Source organism: Crocodylus siamensis, chromosome 6 (assembly GCF_052110815.1).
Source record: "Crocodylus siamensis isolate JL-2025a chromosome 6, ASM5211081v1, whole genome shotgun sequence".
NCBI classification, from domain to species: domain Eukaryota; kingdom Metazoa; phylum Chordata; order Crocodylia; family Crocodylidae; genus Crocodylus; species Crocodylus siamensis.
In genome coordinates, this window is record NC_143400.1 from 93826044 (window position 1) to 93844384 (window position 18341).

At 59.2% G+C, this 18341-nt stretch overlaps 1 protein-coding gene across 5 annotated transcripts in view; it reads left to right on the forward strand.

The window, feature by feature from the left end:
- Window positions 1-4407, forward strand: part of PDE6D (phosphodiesterase 6D) — a 44493-nt gene extending 40086 nt beyond the window's left edge. For all 5 annotated transcript variants that reach the window (XM_090050927.1, XM_090050929.1, XM_090050928.1 and 2 more), the window contains 2 exons: window positions 243-348; window positions 3930-4407. In XM_090050927.1, the coding sequence (XP_089907053.1) occupies window positions 243-348; window positions 3930-4011 (188 nt within the window). In that variant the 3' untranslated portion in view covers window positions 4012-4407. The remainder of the gene's footprint in view (window positions 1-242; window positions 349-3929) is intronic.
- Window positions 4408-18341: the final 13934 nt, after the last annotated feature.

Consider the following 18341-nt stretch of genomic DNA (forward strand, 5'->3'; position numbering starts at 1 on the left):
CTGGGTTGCATGTCCACTGAATGTGGAGTTACATAACAGTCACAGCTATGTAGAGATTGTCTGTAAAGGACACAGGAAACACCTAGTTTGGAGGCGAGGAGCATGCTTAGTACAGTTTGAGTTGATTTTAAATAACCTGCTAGCAGGATGTTAGGTGGGCACTCGGTTCTGGGGGCGTGATGAGGTAGAGAGACCGTTGTGGGGATAATCTGAAGTGTCTGCCTCTCCTTTTTGCCTTTCAGAATGGTTCTTTGAATTTGGCTTCGTGATCCCCAACTCCACAAACACTTGGCAGTCCTTGATAGAAGCTGCACCAGAATCACAGATGATGCCAGCTAACGTTTTAACGTGAGTGGCATGGGGTTAGTGCACCTGAATTTCCTTGGGGGTGCGGGAGTGAAAGTGGAGGCTTGCTGAAAATGTAAATTGGAAGGGGAGAAGGGAAAGTTGCTATCAGCATTCAGTCAGCTTCGATATTAACTGCTACTGAGATTTAAAGGAATAGAGCCAACCTCATTCCCCTCTTTCCCATAGGCCTCATTTGCTTTGATATAGCCAATAAAACTTTTAAGAAACTGGAATTGATCCTGTATTAGACACTAGAGCTGTCTTTTTTTTAAAGGTGACCTCTGAAGGAGTTTTGAATATTTCATCCTAGCACCCCCCACATCCCAGCCAAGATATTTAACCTCTTCTCAGAGTCCAGTTATTGAGAACTGGCTCTTCCTCAGAAAACTCTGTAGAGATTTTTCACATGGGGATTGCTCACAGGACCCAGCATTGGCTTCCAGTGCTTATTTCAACACCGTACAGTTTTGCCAGCCGTTAGCTGTCTTTCCTTTTTTTTTCAGATACGAGATAACCATTAGTCACATAGCACCATGTCAGAGTAAAACTTACTTTAACTGGCACCTTTGTTTTAGAGGAGGTGCTGTTGGAGATCACGCAGAGAGGAGAGAGGAGCAAAGTAGGAAGGGCAATGCTGGATCAAGATGCATATGCTACAACAGTGGTTCTCAACTGGGATACTGCAGCATCCTAGGGTACCACGAGAGCCTTTCAGGAGTATTGCAGCACTCGCGCAGCCAGTGCTGTGACTGAGTGAAACTTCCTGATGTGCCTTTTGTGGCATCTGACTGGGAAGAGCTGGAGTGCCCAGTGCTGCCTCCCTCTTTCCAGTCAGTCTGACCCTGCATGCGGCTCCTGGAAATAGGTGTGTGGAGCAGGTGAAGCTGGGTGCTCTTGCCTACATTATGTTCATCGGGTGAATGCAGTGCAGGCAGAAGCTGGCACGACTGTGCCCCTTCCTGGTCTGGCTCTGCAGGAGGTGGGCAGGGCAGTTCCACCTGGCTGTTGCAGGACCCTGGTTGAGAACCGCTGCATGAAGCTGAGGCAGCATAGCAGCAATTCTCCGCCGCGTCCACCAAATTCAGGAGTTATGGAGGGGCACCCTCAGTCTAGAAAAGGTTGAGAACCATGGTACCAGGGCATCACTCCAATTAGGAGCTGAGGGACAGAGGCTTTGGTAAAATGAGGGAAAGCAATCCTGGAGACTGCTGCTTCCTAAAGGGTCTCCTTAAAAAGAAAAACAACTCCTCCACACCCCAGCACCAGCCTAGACATGAGCCAGCAAACCTTATCTCTTTGCCAGTCACCAGCTGAGATAGAAGGATGTGGGAGGCCTCTGGCTGAGATCAGCCGGTCACAACACAAGATGTCTGTATCCTCCCCAAAGGCTGTTCTTCTCCAATTTTCCCCTTATTGCTCCTTGCTTGGAAAGAAGGTAGACCCTCAGCAAGGGACCTGAGGCAGCTCTGCCATCTTGGATTTCTATTTCCAGCTCTTTTTAGAGAGATGAAGAGATGCTAAACACTGAGCGAAACACTGGGGAGGAGAATATACTGACTGCACATGAGCCCATTCTCTGGCGCACAGCAGGAAAACAGCTCTCCTCTTTGGGGAACACCTGAGCAAGGACTGCATGATCCAGGGTGCAAGGGGGATTTTCCAGCCCTCTAGTCCCTCTCCTCTTAAGTTCCCACCAGTCTTTCTAGGCCTCCCAGTTCTCCATCCTGCCCTCCAAAGGTCTCTTAAAATCCTTTCAAAGGGCTACCCGGTGCCTCAAGGCGTGTCTTTTCTGGTCCCTTTCCTTCAGCCCGAAGTCGCCTGCAGCTTCACCCCCTTAAGAGTTTGGCTCTAAAAACATCACTTGGTACCGCACAAGAACCCCCTGAGGTGATTTCCAGGCTGACTGGGAACTTCTTTAGTGACCTAGAAGATGGGATGTGGTGCACTCTCAGCAAGTTTGCAGATGACACCAAGCTGGCGGGAGTAGTAGATACACTGGAGGGTAAGGCTAGGATTCAGAGTGACCAAGACAGGTTGGAGGACTGGGCCAAAAGGACTCTCATGAGGTTCAGCAAGGACAAGTGCAAAGCGCTGCCCTTAGGATGGAGCAATCCCTTGCATCGGTGCAGGCTGGGAACTGACTGGCTGGGCAGCAGCTCTGCAGAAAAGGACCTGGGGGTGACGGGACAAGAAGCCAAACAGGAGCCAGCAGCGTGCCCTTAGTGCTAAGAAGGCTAGCAGCATCCTGGGCTGCGTTGGTAGGTGTATTGCTAGTTGGTCAAGGGCAGTGATTCTTCACCTCTGTTCAGCACCGGTGAGACCACATCTGGACTCCTGTGACCAGTTGTGGGCCCCCCACTGCAGAAAGGATGTGGACAAATTGGAGTGAGTCCAGTGGAGGGCAATTAAATTGGTTCAGGGGCTGCGGCACATGAGTTATGAGGACAGGCTGAGGGAACTGGACTTATTTAGTCTAGAGAAGACAGGAGTGAGGGGGGTTTTAGCAGCAGCCTTCAACTACCTGAAGGGTTGTTCAAAAGAGGATGGAGCTGGATTGGTCTCAGTGGGGCAGATGACAGAACAAGGAGCAGTGGGCTCAAGTTGCAGCAAGGGATGTTTAGGTTGGATATTAGGAAGAATTTTCTCACTAGGAGGGGGGTGAAGCACTGGAACAGGTTACCCAGGGAGGCATTTCCATCCTTGGAAGTTTTCAAGACCCGGCTAAACAAAGCCTTGGCTGGGATGATGTAGTTGGGGATGGTCCTGCTTTGAGCAGGGGGTGGGACTAGATGACCTCTTGAGGTCCCTTCCAACCTCAATTTTCTATGATTCTAGATTTTCTGCCATCTGAATTTCTGGAAGGGCAGGAGGACTTGAGAGACTGTTCACTTCCAGTGCAGGCCAGAAACTACAGACACGTTTTCCACTGTTGAGGGCACTGGTTCAGCAGTGCTGGGGACCCTGGTATCAAGTCACCTGCTGCTGCTCCATTTAAAACACTCTCAATTAGACCGGCTTATGGAGGCTTTGACTCACTCAAACCCACGTAGCTTGGAATCGTACCAAAAGCTGCATTCTGCCTGCTTTCTTTCCACTGCAGCTTGCAAGATGTGCACACATTAAGCAGTTTCTGGGAGAAACAATATCCCTGGTAGAGGCAGTTCCCCAGCGTTAGAGGTCACATAAGAGCAAACCAGGGAGCACGGTTGCTGTTTTATGCATTTCCCAGCAGAGGGCTAAGCAAGAGCAGCTGGGCATACTGTTAGATTCTGATGTTAGGAGTGTCGCGAAGCAGCTAACCATTCATAACTGTGTGAGCCGACAGCGTGATATGTAACCTAGTAAACAGAAGCTTGGAAAAGAGAGGGAAAGCCGCTCCCTTGCTTGGAATGCAGTCAGCAAGTTTTTCCATTTCAAGGAAAATGCAGGAAGTGGTGCAGGGGGTTGATAAGAGGGAAGGTTGCTTGTGATGATGCCAGTTCATTGCTGATAGAGTTCAGTGAAGCCAGCGAGTACTGGCGGAGATAGAAGTATGAACAGTAGAGACTGACCAACCTCTCTTCTGAAATTTCCTTCCACAGCGGTAATGTTATTATAGAAACCAAGTTCTACGATGACGACCTCCTTGTAAGCACTTCCAGGGTGAGACTTTTCTACGTTTGAGATCAGGGGCTCTTGGGGCTGGTTTAGTTGTCCTCAGCGCAGTTCTTGGTGCAGACCCCCCTGACTATCCAAGTGGAAGACGCTTTCCATAGCGATGATCCTGGGGACCAGCTCAACATGGGTTGTGACCTTCACCCATCGATTATTTTGCTTTCCCCTCTGACCTGACCAGACCAGACCAGACCAAGTCCTGAGAGACCTGACCCCTATCTCCGCCACGGGAGCGGGGACAAGACTGTTCATAGAAATGGGCAAACCAATGGTCACGCAGACCCAGTACTGTAAATTATGTTAGTTTCATCCTTTGTACTTGTCTGGTACATAACCTCTCATTTCCACTCGCACCAAACCTTTGACACGTTTCAGTTTGTTTCGGATTAAACCTCTTCACGTTTAGTTTCAGTCCTCTCACAGGATTTCTGTGTAACTGGTCCATGCATCCTCATCCCCTCAACTTGTAAAATAGACTGTGATATTACCTAATGTAAGTACAAACACGATTTCTGAATTAAAAACATTCCTACCGTCCAAAAATGGAAAAAGCCACATCTCTTGTTTCTCCCCTTCCTTCCTTTAGGATGCAAGAGACAAAGATGCAGCTAGCAGCCCTTTGTCTGCAAGACAGCAGCAGCAACACAAAGCTCCTATCAGCGCTGCTGCCACAAAGGGCTCTAGGTTCTTGCTAAAGCACTTGCCTCCGAGAAGTGACAGCTCTAGCCAAATGTCAGGGTCTTCCTATGGCATCACTACAAGCATCCCATGCCACTTTGTACAGTTTCTTCCTGTTTTATTCAGCTGCTACTAAGCCAGGTTCACTCATTTCTTGGGCAGTAGAGGACATACATCCACTTATCCAAGCTCTACTGGCTCCTCAGTGCAATCTGGAAAGGTGGGTTGTGCTGAATGAACTGGCCATTACCCTTGCCTGCACTGTCTACAAACTCAGAGTAGGGTGGAGGTAGCTATGCTCTTCCATAAGTTTACTAGAGGCTGAAATGCTGCATCAGGAGTCCCCAAATAAATCCCTGTGCCTTAGAAGGGAAGCCCTGCTATAAAGTATACAAACCTTCTGTCTTCATTGCCCTTTCCACCTCCAGGGGAGCTATAACCTTCATAACCTTAGTAAATCTCAGCAGGGCCTCAGCACCTGCACAAACCACACTAGAGGCTTTATGATCAGTCGATACTGGACAGGAAATAAGTGCACCGTTTCAGCTCCTGAGTTCAACCCTTGTGAGTGGAAGTACAAGCCCACTTCTAATTTTTAAGGGAATTGATAATGGAGCATTAATCCCAGAAAGAAAAGTCCATTATCCACAGCAAAAGCTTCCTCCGTTTCCCTGCTAGTGTATCTCAGCCTGTTGGGCCCATGGGGCAGAGTATGCTCTCCAGGACAACCAGTGCTTGTACCAGGGGAGGCAACTGAGCTGGTGCACAGGTCCCAGCCCAACCTACCAGCCAAGAAACCATTTAGGAAGGAAAAGGTGCTTGAAAAGACAAGAGGCCAAGACTGCAGGAGCTGCCTTGTCAGGGCATATCTAGTAATAATAGGAGACATCCGAGTCTGAGTGTAGACACCATACAAGAGTCCTAAACCGCAGCTTGTTGGCATAAGCCTGTGCCCCGTTAAATCACAACAAACAATTCCACTGTAGAGCCAGATTTGGGTGCCCTGCCATAATCATGCAAAAGTCTTCCCTCCTGCCCCATGTAGCCCTTTGAAGTAAGATTCCTCCTCTTCCTTGCTCCACCAAAGAAAAAAGTACACCAATGAACAGAGATTCTCAGCATGACCTACTGCGGCTCCGTGAGCCTTCGTCAGGGCACGAAGAAGGAAGCAGCTGTGCCACAGAGGCCTGGGATGTAGGGGAAGAGAGGCGGGATTCTCTTACAACACAGTTTGCAGCTGGGAAGGCACATTGCTAATAGCTCTGCTCTCTTCTCCTGGACCTCAAGCCTACTGTGAGATCAGCGATCAGTCACTAGAGTGTCTGGAGCCAGCCGACTCTGAGGGTGCTAATGAAGCTGCATGTAAAAAAAGCAAAAAAACACTTAGGTTTAGGGCATGTTCTCAACCAGCTTTTCCAACCCAAAGTGACACATGCCAGGTAAAACAGCCTACTGCAGTTTCAGCTGTCTTCACCCTAAACCGTTCTAGCACTTCTCGGCTCACACAGCATTCTCTGCTGCTATGTTCGCAGCCATGCGCACCGCTGGGAGCACAGGCTTTCACCTCAGTGCTGGGAGGCAGCAGGATCAGTTTCCTTTGGACAAGTCAAGCTACAGCAAAGTGACAACCACTCTGGCATAGCAGAGAGCCTTGAAGCTGTGTATAGGGAGTAGAAACTAAATGCCAGCTTCCAGGTCCCTGTACTGCCTTGGATATTACCAGAAGTGGATTCATAGAAAACTCTTGAGCTTAACTACACTTGTACCTATAGAAACAGTCTTCACATGTAATTACTTCCTTGGAGAATTGCATCCTTTCCAAACAGTTCCTACCATAACAGCTTCTAAATAGGGTCCAGGTGGATTCAGGTGCTGACGTGGGCCATCCCTGGATGCTAGGCTTCTGAGAAGCCCAGACTACTGGATGAACTGGAGGCCCAACAGGCAAAGCCCATCTCTATTTAGTGCTGGCTTTGTTAGCCATAAAACGGAGACTTTCAGTCCCAAGCAGGGCAGGGTTGCTGTGGGAGCACTGCTCCTCACTGCTGCCAGGTCACCAGAGCATGCATTGAAACAGCACAGGAATAGCTTGCCCAGGCTGCAGCCTTCTGCTTACGCATCTCAACCGCGATGGATCTTTCCCCTCTCCCTGAGACAGCAGCTACCCATATAGTGCCTGACCTTTTGGTGCCTCTCATTCCCCAAGTCCATTTCCCATAGTGGGAGACTGTCTCTGCTGTGCGTACAGCGTGTGGGATGTCAGTAGTAGCCATAGACATGGTGACATGCAGCTAGCTCAGCATAAGCGAAGTGAAAAGCGCTGGTGAAACATGCTGAAGCAGCCACTTTGCAGACTGATTTCTGCCGTAGGGCTTCCCCCCCCTGCATCTATCATTTTCTCTCTGCTCCCTTATTCTAATGAAGCACTCCCCTACTTAGCAGAGAAAAGGAGGGGTTGTCTCAACCCCTGACGTGCATCTGTGACCCCTGCTTCAGCACCCAGCCCTGCACATACAACCACAGCAAACACGCCTGACTCATGACCTTGTCTGAATGGCAGCACTGCCAGAACCATGCGCACGCACCCTCTTCCCCATCAGGACTTGAGCTTAATCACACTGTAGGATTGAGGGCTGAGATTGGGTGCGCGATGGTCTAGAATGATGTCTAGGGCTGATCCTGCCTGGAACAGGTGGTCAGACTAGGCTTCCCAAGGCCCCTTCCAGCCCTGGGCTTTTAGGAGTCTATAACCCATGTCCCATCACCCAGTCCCTATTTCACCGCTGCAAAAGCATCAGTCTGGACTATTCACTTCTTCCTAGTCAAGGGCAGGGTGGCTGCATCTTTGCTCTTGCAACAAGGCCAGCGGCGAGCCTGCTGCTGGGGCCATCCTGCCATCCTGGACCAGTCCTCCTGGGAGAAAATGCCCCTGTGAGGCAGCCATCAGGTCCTTAAACCACTGTGCACAGCCTTGGAGCCACAATTAACAAGCGTGGCTTGTGTGGGCTCGTGTGTCACTGCTGCCCTCTCGTGGAGCCACAGAGAACAGCTCCCGGCCACCACGTTGACTCTCCTGGCACTCAACACGACCAGCAGAAAGAAACCGACCCGGAGCAGGTGGCACTTGGGACAAGACCTGCTGCTTAAGATGACCAAGAAGAGCTTCTAGACATGCCCTGATCCCTCCACAAAAGCCCAAGATGGCTGGCATCCTCGCCCAGGCGTGGAAGCTCATGGTCGTTGAGTTCTGCCAGATCTGGAATCAGGGACTCTCCCACACCAGGCTCACACCCAGCCCCGTGAACTTCAGCCCTGCTAGCCACTGAGTTTGCATGCTAAGAGAGCAACGTGCCTCTGAAAGACCAAGCCTGAGCCACCCGAGGTCAAAACCAGCCTGCTGCAGTGCCCCAAGAAACCAGCTCGGAGGCTGTGCGGCCTCTGGGGTGCAGGGAGACGTGCCCTGTAACCGAGATGTTACGGGAGTGTGTTTGGCACCGCCTGTATGGTGGGATTTGGGTGTAGCCACAAGATGAGGCCTTCCCTAATCCACAAAAGGACAGTGGACCGGAGAGCATCGTAGGCATGACACTTTCCCGGCAGAGGCGCTTCTTTAAGCCCTGCCAGATAACAGTGTGTCCCCTCAACGTCTGGCAGGAGAGCCGTGGGAACAAGTGTCCCAAGCTCTCCTAGACCCTCAGAGGACAGCGTGGGATGAGGGGGACACATGCACGATCTACACTGGCCCTCTTCATCAGGGCCGGGACCTGCAAGGACCAGGTGGGACACATGGCTTCAATCACACACACTGCTCTGCTCCTACCTTGACCTGCCTAGGGACCAGCTTGGACTGACTGGAGAAAGCCTGGCTTGAGAGAGGCCTAGGCAGGGATTTGGTGTCTCTGGTGACCAGAGCCTGCTCCAGTGTTTGACACAAGGGTGGGTGACAGGTCCGCAAGCCTCAGGACAGCTGGGTTCAGACGTGGTCGGAGGCAGGAGGGGCATGTTCACCCATCCGTGCTCAGTGCCTAGCACCATCTCTGCTCTGGTTTGTTGTAGCCATGCAACGCACACAGCCCTACCGTCAGCAGTGCTAGAGGACAGCGCGCCTTGCTACAGGTGCAGTGAAGTGTTGCCTTGGCTTTGTTGGCCCAGCCCTGCCCCTTCCGCCAGTTCAGTGCAGCCTCGAGCCACGGTCCTGGTCCCGGTCCTGGTCCTGGTCCTGGTCCTGGTCCTGGTCCTGGCTGTTGCAGGACAGTGAATGGGGAGGGACTCAGCTGTGCTGGCTGGGGTTTCACCGAGGCCCTGGGAGCCAACTGGCACATGCAAGGCCCGGGCAGCTGGGGAGAGACAGCTGCAGGCAACTTTGCAGCCCTGGCCCACAGGTGCTGAGGTCCTCAGTGCTGCAACCCGCGGCAGGCAAAGAGCCGCTTTCTGCCTCCCGGCTATCAGGCTCAAAGGGGACAAGCCCAGCAAGGGTTCCCTATTCCACCTACCGCTGGGGACCAGCTGGCTGGCCCTCCCTGCCAGCTCCGGCTGCCGAGGGCTCACATGTAAGCTGCTGCTTTCAGGCTTCCCTCCACCTGCCAGCTAACCCCTCCATCGGGTCCCCCGGGCTCGCTGCAGACAGCTTCCCCAGGACATGGGAATCCAGTCCAAAGGCATCTTGGCATCTGTGGGTTTAAAGCCCAGGAGAAGGCGGTGGAGGGCAGAGTGAGCTGCTGGGAGACGTGCCAGTTCTCACCTGCCCCCATGTCCAGCTGGTCTGCAGCTGCTGCACCAGGGCAAGGTGCCCTGGAGTTGGGAGTGGGGGCAAGCGAGGGGTGGGAGGCCTGGGCTGGGGCAGAGCTTTGGCCACCTGCCCTCACTGCGGTAAAGGCCGGCCAGGGGCAGCAGCAAGGACCTCGGCCTGGGAAGGGACGGCCCAGCTCCAGTGCAGATGCTGGCTGGGACCACGACTATGCTCCAGCCCGGCCAGCAGGACCCACCAGCTCCACGCAGCAGGGATCAGAGTGGTACCTGGAAGATGCTCCCTGGCGAAGGGGTGGAGGCCAGTAGTAAGGGGGGGACGGTCCCTCAGCGAATCTGCTGGACAAAAGGACAGCAGGAGCTCATCTACTGCTCTGCAAACCAACCTTGCCTTGCAGTTCCCACTCCTGTGCACCCACGAAGTGGGTCTTCGAACACGCGGGACAGGTTCCCCCGCCAGCATCCCCCTGTGAAGCTGGAGCCAGCATCCCCCTGTGCTGGCCGGGCCTGTGGGCACAGGGTCCCGATGGGGCCAGCGGCTCCTGCTGGCGGCACGGGGGTCTCTGCCGGGGCACGGAGCGCCCCTTCCTCCAGCAGCCCCATGCGCCCGGCTGGGCCTCCCTGAGGCACACGGGTGCAGCCCCACACGTCTGCCTGCCGCTCCCCCCCGGTTGCACGGTGCATGGGTGCCGCAGCTCAGGGCCAAGGGGGTTACCCTGCCAGCAACCTGGGCTGGGCCCGGAAACGCGGCCCGGGGCTGCGGAGTCACAGCAGGAAGCAGGCGAGGCGGGAGGGCCGAGCTGCGGCTGCAACGTGCCCAAAGAGCCAATGCTCTCGGCCGCCTCCTCCCGAGGGCGCGCGGCCCGTGCGCCTTGGGAAGAGCCGGGCGGGCAGCCGCACGCCGCTCGGAGGCCTTGCGGGGAGGAAAGCGGGGAACGGTCACACCCCTGGCAGGGCCCTGCGGAGGTCACGTCTAGCCTAGCCCCAGCCCAGGGCAGGGGTCAGACCAGGCCGATGTCCCCGGCAGGCGCGCGTATCCCTGGCTCCCGCTGGCCCGGTGCGGGCCTGAGCCGCCCGCACACGTCCTTCTTCCCAGCTGGAAGCAAGCCAGGGCGTCCCGCCCCAGGCGTGGCAGAAAAGTCAGCACGGCCCTCTTCCCCCAGCCCCTGCAAGCTGGCAGGCCAGCTGCAAGCCCCCTCGGCCTGCCCCACCTCGGGCAGAACAGGCCCAGCTCTCCAGCCGGTGCCTCCCCTGCGCCGCGGCGCCAGGCCCGGGCTGGGCGCCGTGCCCCGGAGGGCACCGTCTGCCGCCTGGGCTGCTTGAAGCGCCGCTCAGGACTTGCGTGGGACGCTCCCCTGCTTTTCCAGGGCCACGCTGGGGACACTCAGCACCGCCGCAGCCCCCAGGCCTCTCTGAGCCCTGCCACCCCGCTGGTCACCCCTGTCCTCGGAGACCAGGCACGGGCAGAGAGTCCTGCCCTGCGTCCCGGCGAGAGCGGGAACCGGCCCGGCCTCGCCACGGCCACGTCCACGTCCACGTCCACGTCCTTTCACGAGGAACAAGAAACAAGGCAGGCGCCGCTGGTTCCGGGGTGCAAGCGGCAAGTCGCAGCTTCGGGGGCGCAGGCAGATGGAGGCGACCCCCTTGAACTGAGAGGCCGCGCTCAGAGCCGTGCGGGACTCCCGCTGCCGGGTCTCCCGATCGCCCGAAGCAGAGGGCTCTGCCTGCTGGGGGGGGGGCAGGAGCCCCCTCACCTTACAGGCCAGCGCAAAGCTGCAGCGACTCCAGGAGAGCCAGGCCAGCCCCTCGCCAGCCCGGGCGCAGAGGAGGAGTAGGTTCGTCCCCTGGCTGGCCCTGCTGCCGGGCACACCGCGGCGTGGATCTCCACGGCCGTCCCGACGTCCAGCCCCGCGCAGCTCCTGGCAGGCTGCCCCGGCAGAGCCTCCCTGGTGCAGTCACTCGCCCGTGTCGCGGTGAACACGAGGCATGCGCGGCCCGGGGCACTTCGCCCTCGGTGCCTGCTTTGCAACTCTTACCTTCCCCCGGTGACTCACGGCCGCCGGTGCAGATGGCGGAGGCGAGCCGGGCACGGCGGCATCAGGATGTGACTGCCGAAGCCCTTGAGGCCCGCAGGTGCGGGCGGCAGTGCCCGGTCTCTGCACCCAGCCCTGGTTCTCCAAGCGGGGGTGCACCCTGCCGCCTGCTTTGGCTGCCCCAGGGCCTTCCCTAGCCCAGCACCAGCCCCAGGTGCCCCCGCCAGCTCCTGCAGGCCCAGTCCCATGCTGCGGGGAAGGGCCGGCACCTGAGAAGCCCGGTTAACCCGTTAACAGAGCTCCTGTCTACCCACGCGGCGGGTGCAGGGAGAGCAGGGGGCATCCAGACACAGCGCGGAGCGTGCCCGCTTCTCCCAGTCGCAGAAGCTGGAGCCAGGGGTGCACGGGCCCCCCAGGGAGGTGCTCCCTGCCCCGCAGGGCCCGGCGGGGGGTCGGTGCCAGGCCCTGCTGTGGCAACGCTGGGGGCGGCGTTGCCGCGGGGCGGGAGCAGCACAGCAGTGCCGTGCACTGTCCGGAGGGCAGGGGGTCGCAGGACAAGGGGGCACGGAGAGGAGCCGCGGGGGCCATTCCCAGGTTGGAGGAGATACCAGACAGGAGGGGAGGGAGCGCCGGGCGCCGAGGGGCTCCGGGCTGTGGTGAAGGGCAGCACGTGGACATGTATGTGTGCACACGTGTGTAAGCGTATATGTGCGTGCACGTGTGTGTATGCATGTGCACATGCACCTGTGCCTCCTGTGCTGGATGGAGTCCGGCTCTGCCCAGCCCAGCGGCTCCCAGCCTCTACTGCGAGCAGCCGGGGGACTCTCGGCCGGGCTGCGTGCCGCGAGCGTGAGGGCCGCCGGGCCGGGGACGCTAGATGGTGCTGCAGCACCGCGGCGGGGCCCGCGCCAGCCCGCGGCGTGCGGCTGGGCTGCGCCCAGGGCAGCGGGGCGCCGGCGGAAGCCGTGCCCGGCTCCGGGGGGCCCGCGGCGTGCGGCTGGGGCTGCGCCCAGGGCAGCGGCGGGCCGCGGCAGGCGCCAAGCCGTGCCCGGCTGCGGGGGACACGCACAAGGCGCAGGGGAGGAAGGAGCCTGTTGTCCTGAATCAGCCGGGAGCTGCTGCCGGGGGGCAGGGGGCGAGGGACCCCTCACCCAGGCCGCGCTGTTCCTGCACCAGGCAGGTGAAATCTCTGGGTGGCCCCTGCCGACCTCCGCACACACTGGAACCAGGGGCTAAAGCCCCTCTTCCCACACAGCCGAGGTCAGCGGGGGAAGTGCCCAGGGCCACGCAGGGAGTCAGTGGCAGAGCTGGCAAACACCGCAGCTGCCCTGCCCAGCCCAGGCGCGCCCCCTTGGCTGGGTCCTTCCAGGAAAGGCCCGGGCGAGTATTAAACCGCGCCAAGGGCTGCGCCGGGCCGGGCGGGCAGGATGGCCGGGCACTGTGCGGCTCTGCAGAGGCGCCGGGCCGGGCCGAGGGGCGGCGGTTCGGGGTGAGGGTGTTGGCTACAGCCCCGACCGCCTCGTGCCGTGCCCGTGCCCGGGGTGCCGGAGAGCGAGGTGCTCCTGCCCGCGTGGCCCCGCGGCCCCGCCCCGGCACCAGAGGCCCCGGGTCCCCCCAGCCCGCGCGTCCTGGCACCAGGCTCCCTGCGGGGAGGCCGCCAGCTCGGGCGTGCTGGGCCCTCGCCCCTGCGCATCCTCAGGGCTCAGCCTCCGCCTTCCTCCGGCCTGTCGGCGGGCCCCCGCCCCGCGAAACCCCCGGCGGGGCAGCCCGCCCGGGGCGGGACGGACGGAGGCGGCTTTCTTCCACAGCCCGCCAGAGGGCACCCGCTGCCCACGAATCCCGCTCCCAGCCGGGCCTGAGCTCTCGGGGGCGGCTGCCACGCGCGGGGCTGGGCCACGGCCCTCAGCTCGGAGGGTGGGGGTCCGGCAGCCACGGCTTGGGCAGGCCCAGGGTCCCAGGACCCCAAACCGCAGCCTCTGCGACGTCCAGCCTGGCCTGCCTCTGCTCCCTTCTGTGGACTTGGGCATGTCACTTCATCCCCGTGGCCCCAGCCTGAGTCCTGGCACCCCCACAGAGCCCCTGAGACGGGGCTGGACTGGAAACGTTGGTTCCAAACTTACTGCCCCCCAGACAGGCCGCAGGCAGGCTCTTGGCCTACTGCCCCCTTCTGCCACCCCGGGATGCGTGGCACCCTCACGGCTGCAGGATGGCAGCTGCTGCCTGGTTTGGCCTCTCCTTCCCTGCAGCAGGTCTGGCTGGGGGCACAACCGGGGGGACCCCTCCCTGCCCTGCTGAAGGGGCAGGCGGGATGCTGTGTCTCTGGGCGGAGGTGCCGGGCACGAGGAAAGCATCCTGCTGTGCCATGGGATCTGGGCTGCCTGCCTCGGTGAGGGCAGGGCACTTATCCAGGTGGGGAAACGCACGTTAGGCGACTTGGCCAAGGCCGCTGAGGACCTCAGTAGCAGAGGAAGGAGCAGCACTTGGCCACCCCATGCTGTGCAGCCGCGCCTCAGCCCCAGCCTGGGGTCTCCGGGCAGCCGCCGCACTGCACCTCACTTGCTGGGGCGTCTCTCCCCGAGGACACGGCCCTGCCCCCTCCCCTGCTTCTTTCCGTAGCCACTGGTCCCTCACACACCTCAGTGCCCCCCTCGCAGGACATGCGCACTTCACTCCAGTGAGCCCCAGAAACCGAGAGCTGTGGGGATGAAGTGATGTGCCCAAGTCCACAGAAGGGAGCGTTGGCAGGGTCAAGGCCGGACCCTGCAGGACTTCCCCCAGGCCTGTGCCAGTGAGAGCCAGATCAGGCAGGGGGTCGGGGTCCTGAGACCCAGCACCATAGCTCTGCCCCCCACAAGCCCCTTCCCCTTCACTGGGACCCCGGGCGGTGGACGCCAGCTCTGCTCCTGTCCTGGCTTGTCGACGTCTGGGTCCAGCCCATGTACCAGACCCGAGTGATCCAGCCTGGGCATCGGAGGGGCTTCTCAGGGCACGTGTGTTCCCTCCACATGGGGGGGAAGAGCTGCCTTGCCTCAGGCAGGCCAGCCCCCCAGGCGTATGCCCACAGCGGGAATGCCCTTGTGCCCAGCTAAACCAGCGCTGGAGGGTGCAGGGAGTGCCAGGAGCCACCCCCTATCCTGTGGCTTGTGGGAACACCAGGTCCTAGAAAGCAAAGTGGTGGGGGTCCGGACTGAAGCAGTGCATGCTGGGACTGGTAATCCCGGGGGGCTGCGCCATGGCATCAGGACAGGTGCACTGGGGTGGGATGGAGCCCCTTGTGCCCAGCAAATGGGAGGCACGTGGGACCTTGCCCAGCCTGGCTGCTCACGGACTGGGCACTGGGAGCACACGGGACCTCGGCCTGTGGTTAAGGAGATGCTCATACTGTCTCGTGGGTGATCCCAAGCGTGGATGCAACCACACATGCGTGTGCCCCTCTCTGCCAGCGCTCCCAGGCCAGCAAACACAGCAAAGGGCCACAGGGGACCAGGCTGGAGGGCAGCGAGTCAGAGACCCGAAGGGGGGCATGACACGAGTGAGGGGGCCCAAGCGAGCAAAGGAGGCCGGGGACCGAGAAGCAGCTGCCCCCCCGCGGCGCTCCCAGGATGCAGGGCTCCCAGCTCGGTTATGCACGGCTGCTGCAGGGCAGCAAGACAGCTCCACCCCAGAGGCAGCTGCAGTTTTCTGGTGCACGTGACCTGGGATCGGTGCACGCAGCACCTTGACTGGCAGGCACCTCGCCAATGCTGCTCGCTTGCGCTCCCTGGGGAGTAGCCGGATGGTGCTGCCTTGCACCCAGCCCTGCTGGCTCTTGGGAAGGGCGTGCTTGATCTGCTCTGCCTGGCTGTGCTTGCTGGCTGGGGAGGCTGGAGCCTGCACACGAGGACCAAGGGAGTCTAACAGGTGGAGCAGGGACCTGGGGGCACGCTCGGGGCCCCGGGCTGGACAGAGGGAAGCTGGGGTAAGGAGGAGGCAGCAGGCACTGGAGGGCTTGGGAGGGAGATGCCCATGGCAGGGGCAGGGGAACCTGGGAGTCTCCCCTGAACCCCAACCACCTCCCTGGGGCTGGGCAGCAGGGGAGCAGGCTCAGCACAGCTGAGCAGAGGTCACGCCCAAGGCAGAACTGGGGGTTAGTAATCCTGGGGCTGGGCAGTAGCATACAGGCCACCTCGGCCTCACGGGGAGCACACTGCCAGCTGTGCAGCACCGTGCACTTGGAGATTTGGGAGCCCTCCAACTGCACCAGCCTCACCAGGGCCCAGCCTTGCTGCCCGTTTCCTGTCTGGCGACTACGGTGCAGCTGGCAGGACCCCGGGGCCCCGCGCTGCTTCGCAGCAGAAGATGCTTGCTGGCCTGATTTACCTTGCAAATGGGTACGTGCAGGCCAGGCAGGGCAGGGGTTGAGCTTCTAGGGCAAAGCGTGCACAGACCTGCCTGGTGCTGCACGGACCGTCTAGCCCCAGGGCCTGCACCCAGGGGCTGAAAGCCCCCCATAGCCAAGGCCCTGCTGCAGCGCTGTCCCCCACCCTGTGCCACCGGTGCAGGGTAGCAGGGCTCGAGCAAGTCGCATCCTTGCTATGAAATTCAGTTGATAGCCTTCCTCGGAGAGGTGGAGACCCAGTGTTTTTAGGCTCTCAGTAGGACTTCAGCGTCCGTCTCTGATAACCTGGGAGGCAAGATGCACAGGGAGGGAGGGTGGCTCAGTGGGTAGGCCCATAGCCAGGCCCTCAGGCCTCAGCTTCTCTCTAAAATGGGGATATCAGCACCTGGAAAGGGCAACCGTGGCAACAGCTGGGCTGGGAGGTGCCCCGAGTCTATGGGGAAGTACCGCCAGCGTGCATGTCCCCATCACCTGTCAGTGGTGGGGCACCATGACCCCGCCAGCCCGGGGCACCGACCTGCAGCCAGTCTGCAGCACGGTGCCGATAGCAGCTCGCAGGCCCCGGATGCATGCAGCCAGCGAGCCGAGTCTGAAGTCCAGTACTCCCCCACCGTCACCCTCCCCCCCCCACCCCCAAGGCAAACGTTCCCCTCCTTCCTACCCCTGCTAGCCTCTCCCTGGCACTGCTAGGAAGCAAAATGAGTTATATCAGTCACACTCCCCCAAAGCCAGGAGGTGCCAGCGGCAGGAGCTGAGAGGCATTAGCAGGCACCAGGCTGATCCTCCAGGGGCCCCGTCTCAGCACGGGGATGTGTGTGCAGGCGGCTGCCATTCCCACCCACACCTCATGCCCCATCCTGACTACTTCCAAAAGGAGAGCGCAACAGCACCATGCGCATGCACGTGCTTCCCAGTGCCACCCTCCCATTAGGGCAGCCTTCTTGGTGCTCTCTCCTAGCACTCGAGCTGCCTTGGGAAGCCCTGGCTGCTGCCCAGGTGGAAAGCATGGACCCTGCTAGCCATCAGTTAGCCTCCCTCCCCATGGCAGCCAGGTGCTGGCTGGGCCTGCCAGGCTGCTGCTCTGGTCGACTCCTTGCTCCTGTTCTGGTGTATTAAGCACAAGGCAGAGGTTTTAAGCTTGACCCAGGGGCACACGAGGCATCACCCCTTGTCACAACAAGGCAGTAGCAACCCCCCTGCCACCAACGAAGACCTCCCAGATGCCAGATGCCTGCACTGGGCCACTGCCTCCACCCCGCTCCGTCATTTCCAGGGATCGCTGCCAGGAGCCAGCCCTCAGATCAGCTGCAACCGCAGGGCCAGGCTTTGTCTCTTCCCATTGCAACAAGGGGAGAAGGGAGCTCATTTTACACCTGCTCCCCTTGCAACTCGAGAAGGGGTCTGCAGGGACAGCGAGGGGGGTGGTTCTCCCAAACACCTGGAGAAGCTGCCTGGGCTATTCTTGGCCACAAAGCTCCTGGGGGAAGGAAAAAATGAGATGAAGAGGGAGGTTAAAAGGCAAGGCTCCTTCAGCCCGCAGTGCCATTCAGGAACCCACTCCTGGGGCCCGTAGGGTACAAGCGCTCAGTGGTTTCTGCACACAATGGATGGCGAGAGCATGGTCTCTGCTGCCCCTCGCGCTTCAGCTTGTCCCCATCCAGCCTCAGCCTCTCCCAGACACATGATAAGCTCCAGCCAAACTTACCCAGGACCTCCAGTTTTGCCCAGAAACACCCAGACACCCTAGTGACGAGGAGCCTGCAATCCTGCTGGGCTAAAGGATGGGGTTTGTGGTCTGCTGAACCTGCAACGCACTGGGCTGCAGGGCTGGGCCTGGAGCCCAACCCATGGCAGGTTCAGCAAACCACAAACCCCATCCTTTCCCCAGCAGGGCTGGGCACATCTTGCACAAGGCAGGGCAGTGATGCACTGATAGACTAAATCTAATGTGAGAGCAGGTGAGCGTGCCAGCTTTTGTGAACCCAAGCACGCTCCATCAGATGACCATACCTGCAAACACCATCTCCTCCAGCCGGGCGCCTTGTTCTGGCTTCCCTGCGGTTTGCAGAGGCTGGGCTGGGAGTCATGCCCCTCCACGATGCCAAGGCACCACGCTTGCAAAAAGGGAGCCGAGCACCCTCCCGGTGCAGGCGCTCACCTTGCTCCCGGCTCCTCTCCAGGCCAACTGACCCTGCAGGACATGGCAAAGTCCCTCCAAAAAGGAGATGCGAAGTTCTCTGGGAAGCATAACCACCCCCGGAGCAAACCCTGGCCCGCTGGGGTCCTCCACTCACCCAGGCTGCGATTAAGCCATTCAGGAAGCAACCAGAGCTCCCACAAAGATGGGCCTGAAATACCCGCTCTGCCCCAGCCTGGGTCCTAAGGGGAAGGGATGGGGGGAAAAAAAGCCCCTCCCAAACAAACCTAAAAACAAAACCAAAAAAGAGAGAAAAGAAAACAACAATAAAAGAAATCAAATGAAAAAGCAGCAGTTGGGAGCCAGC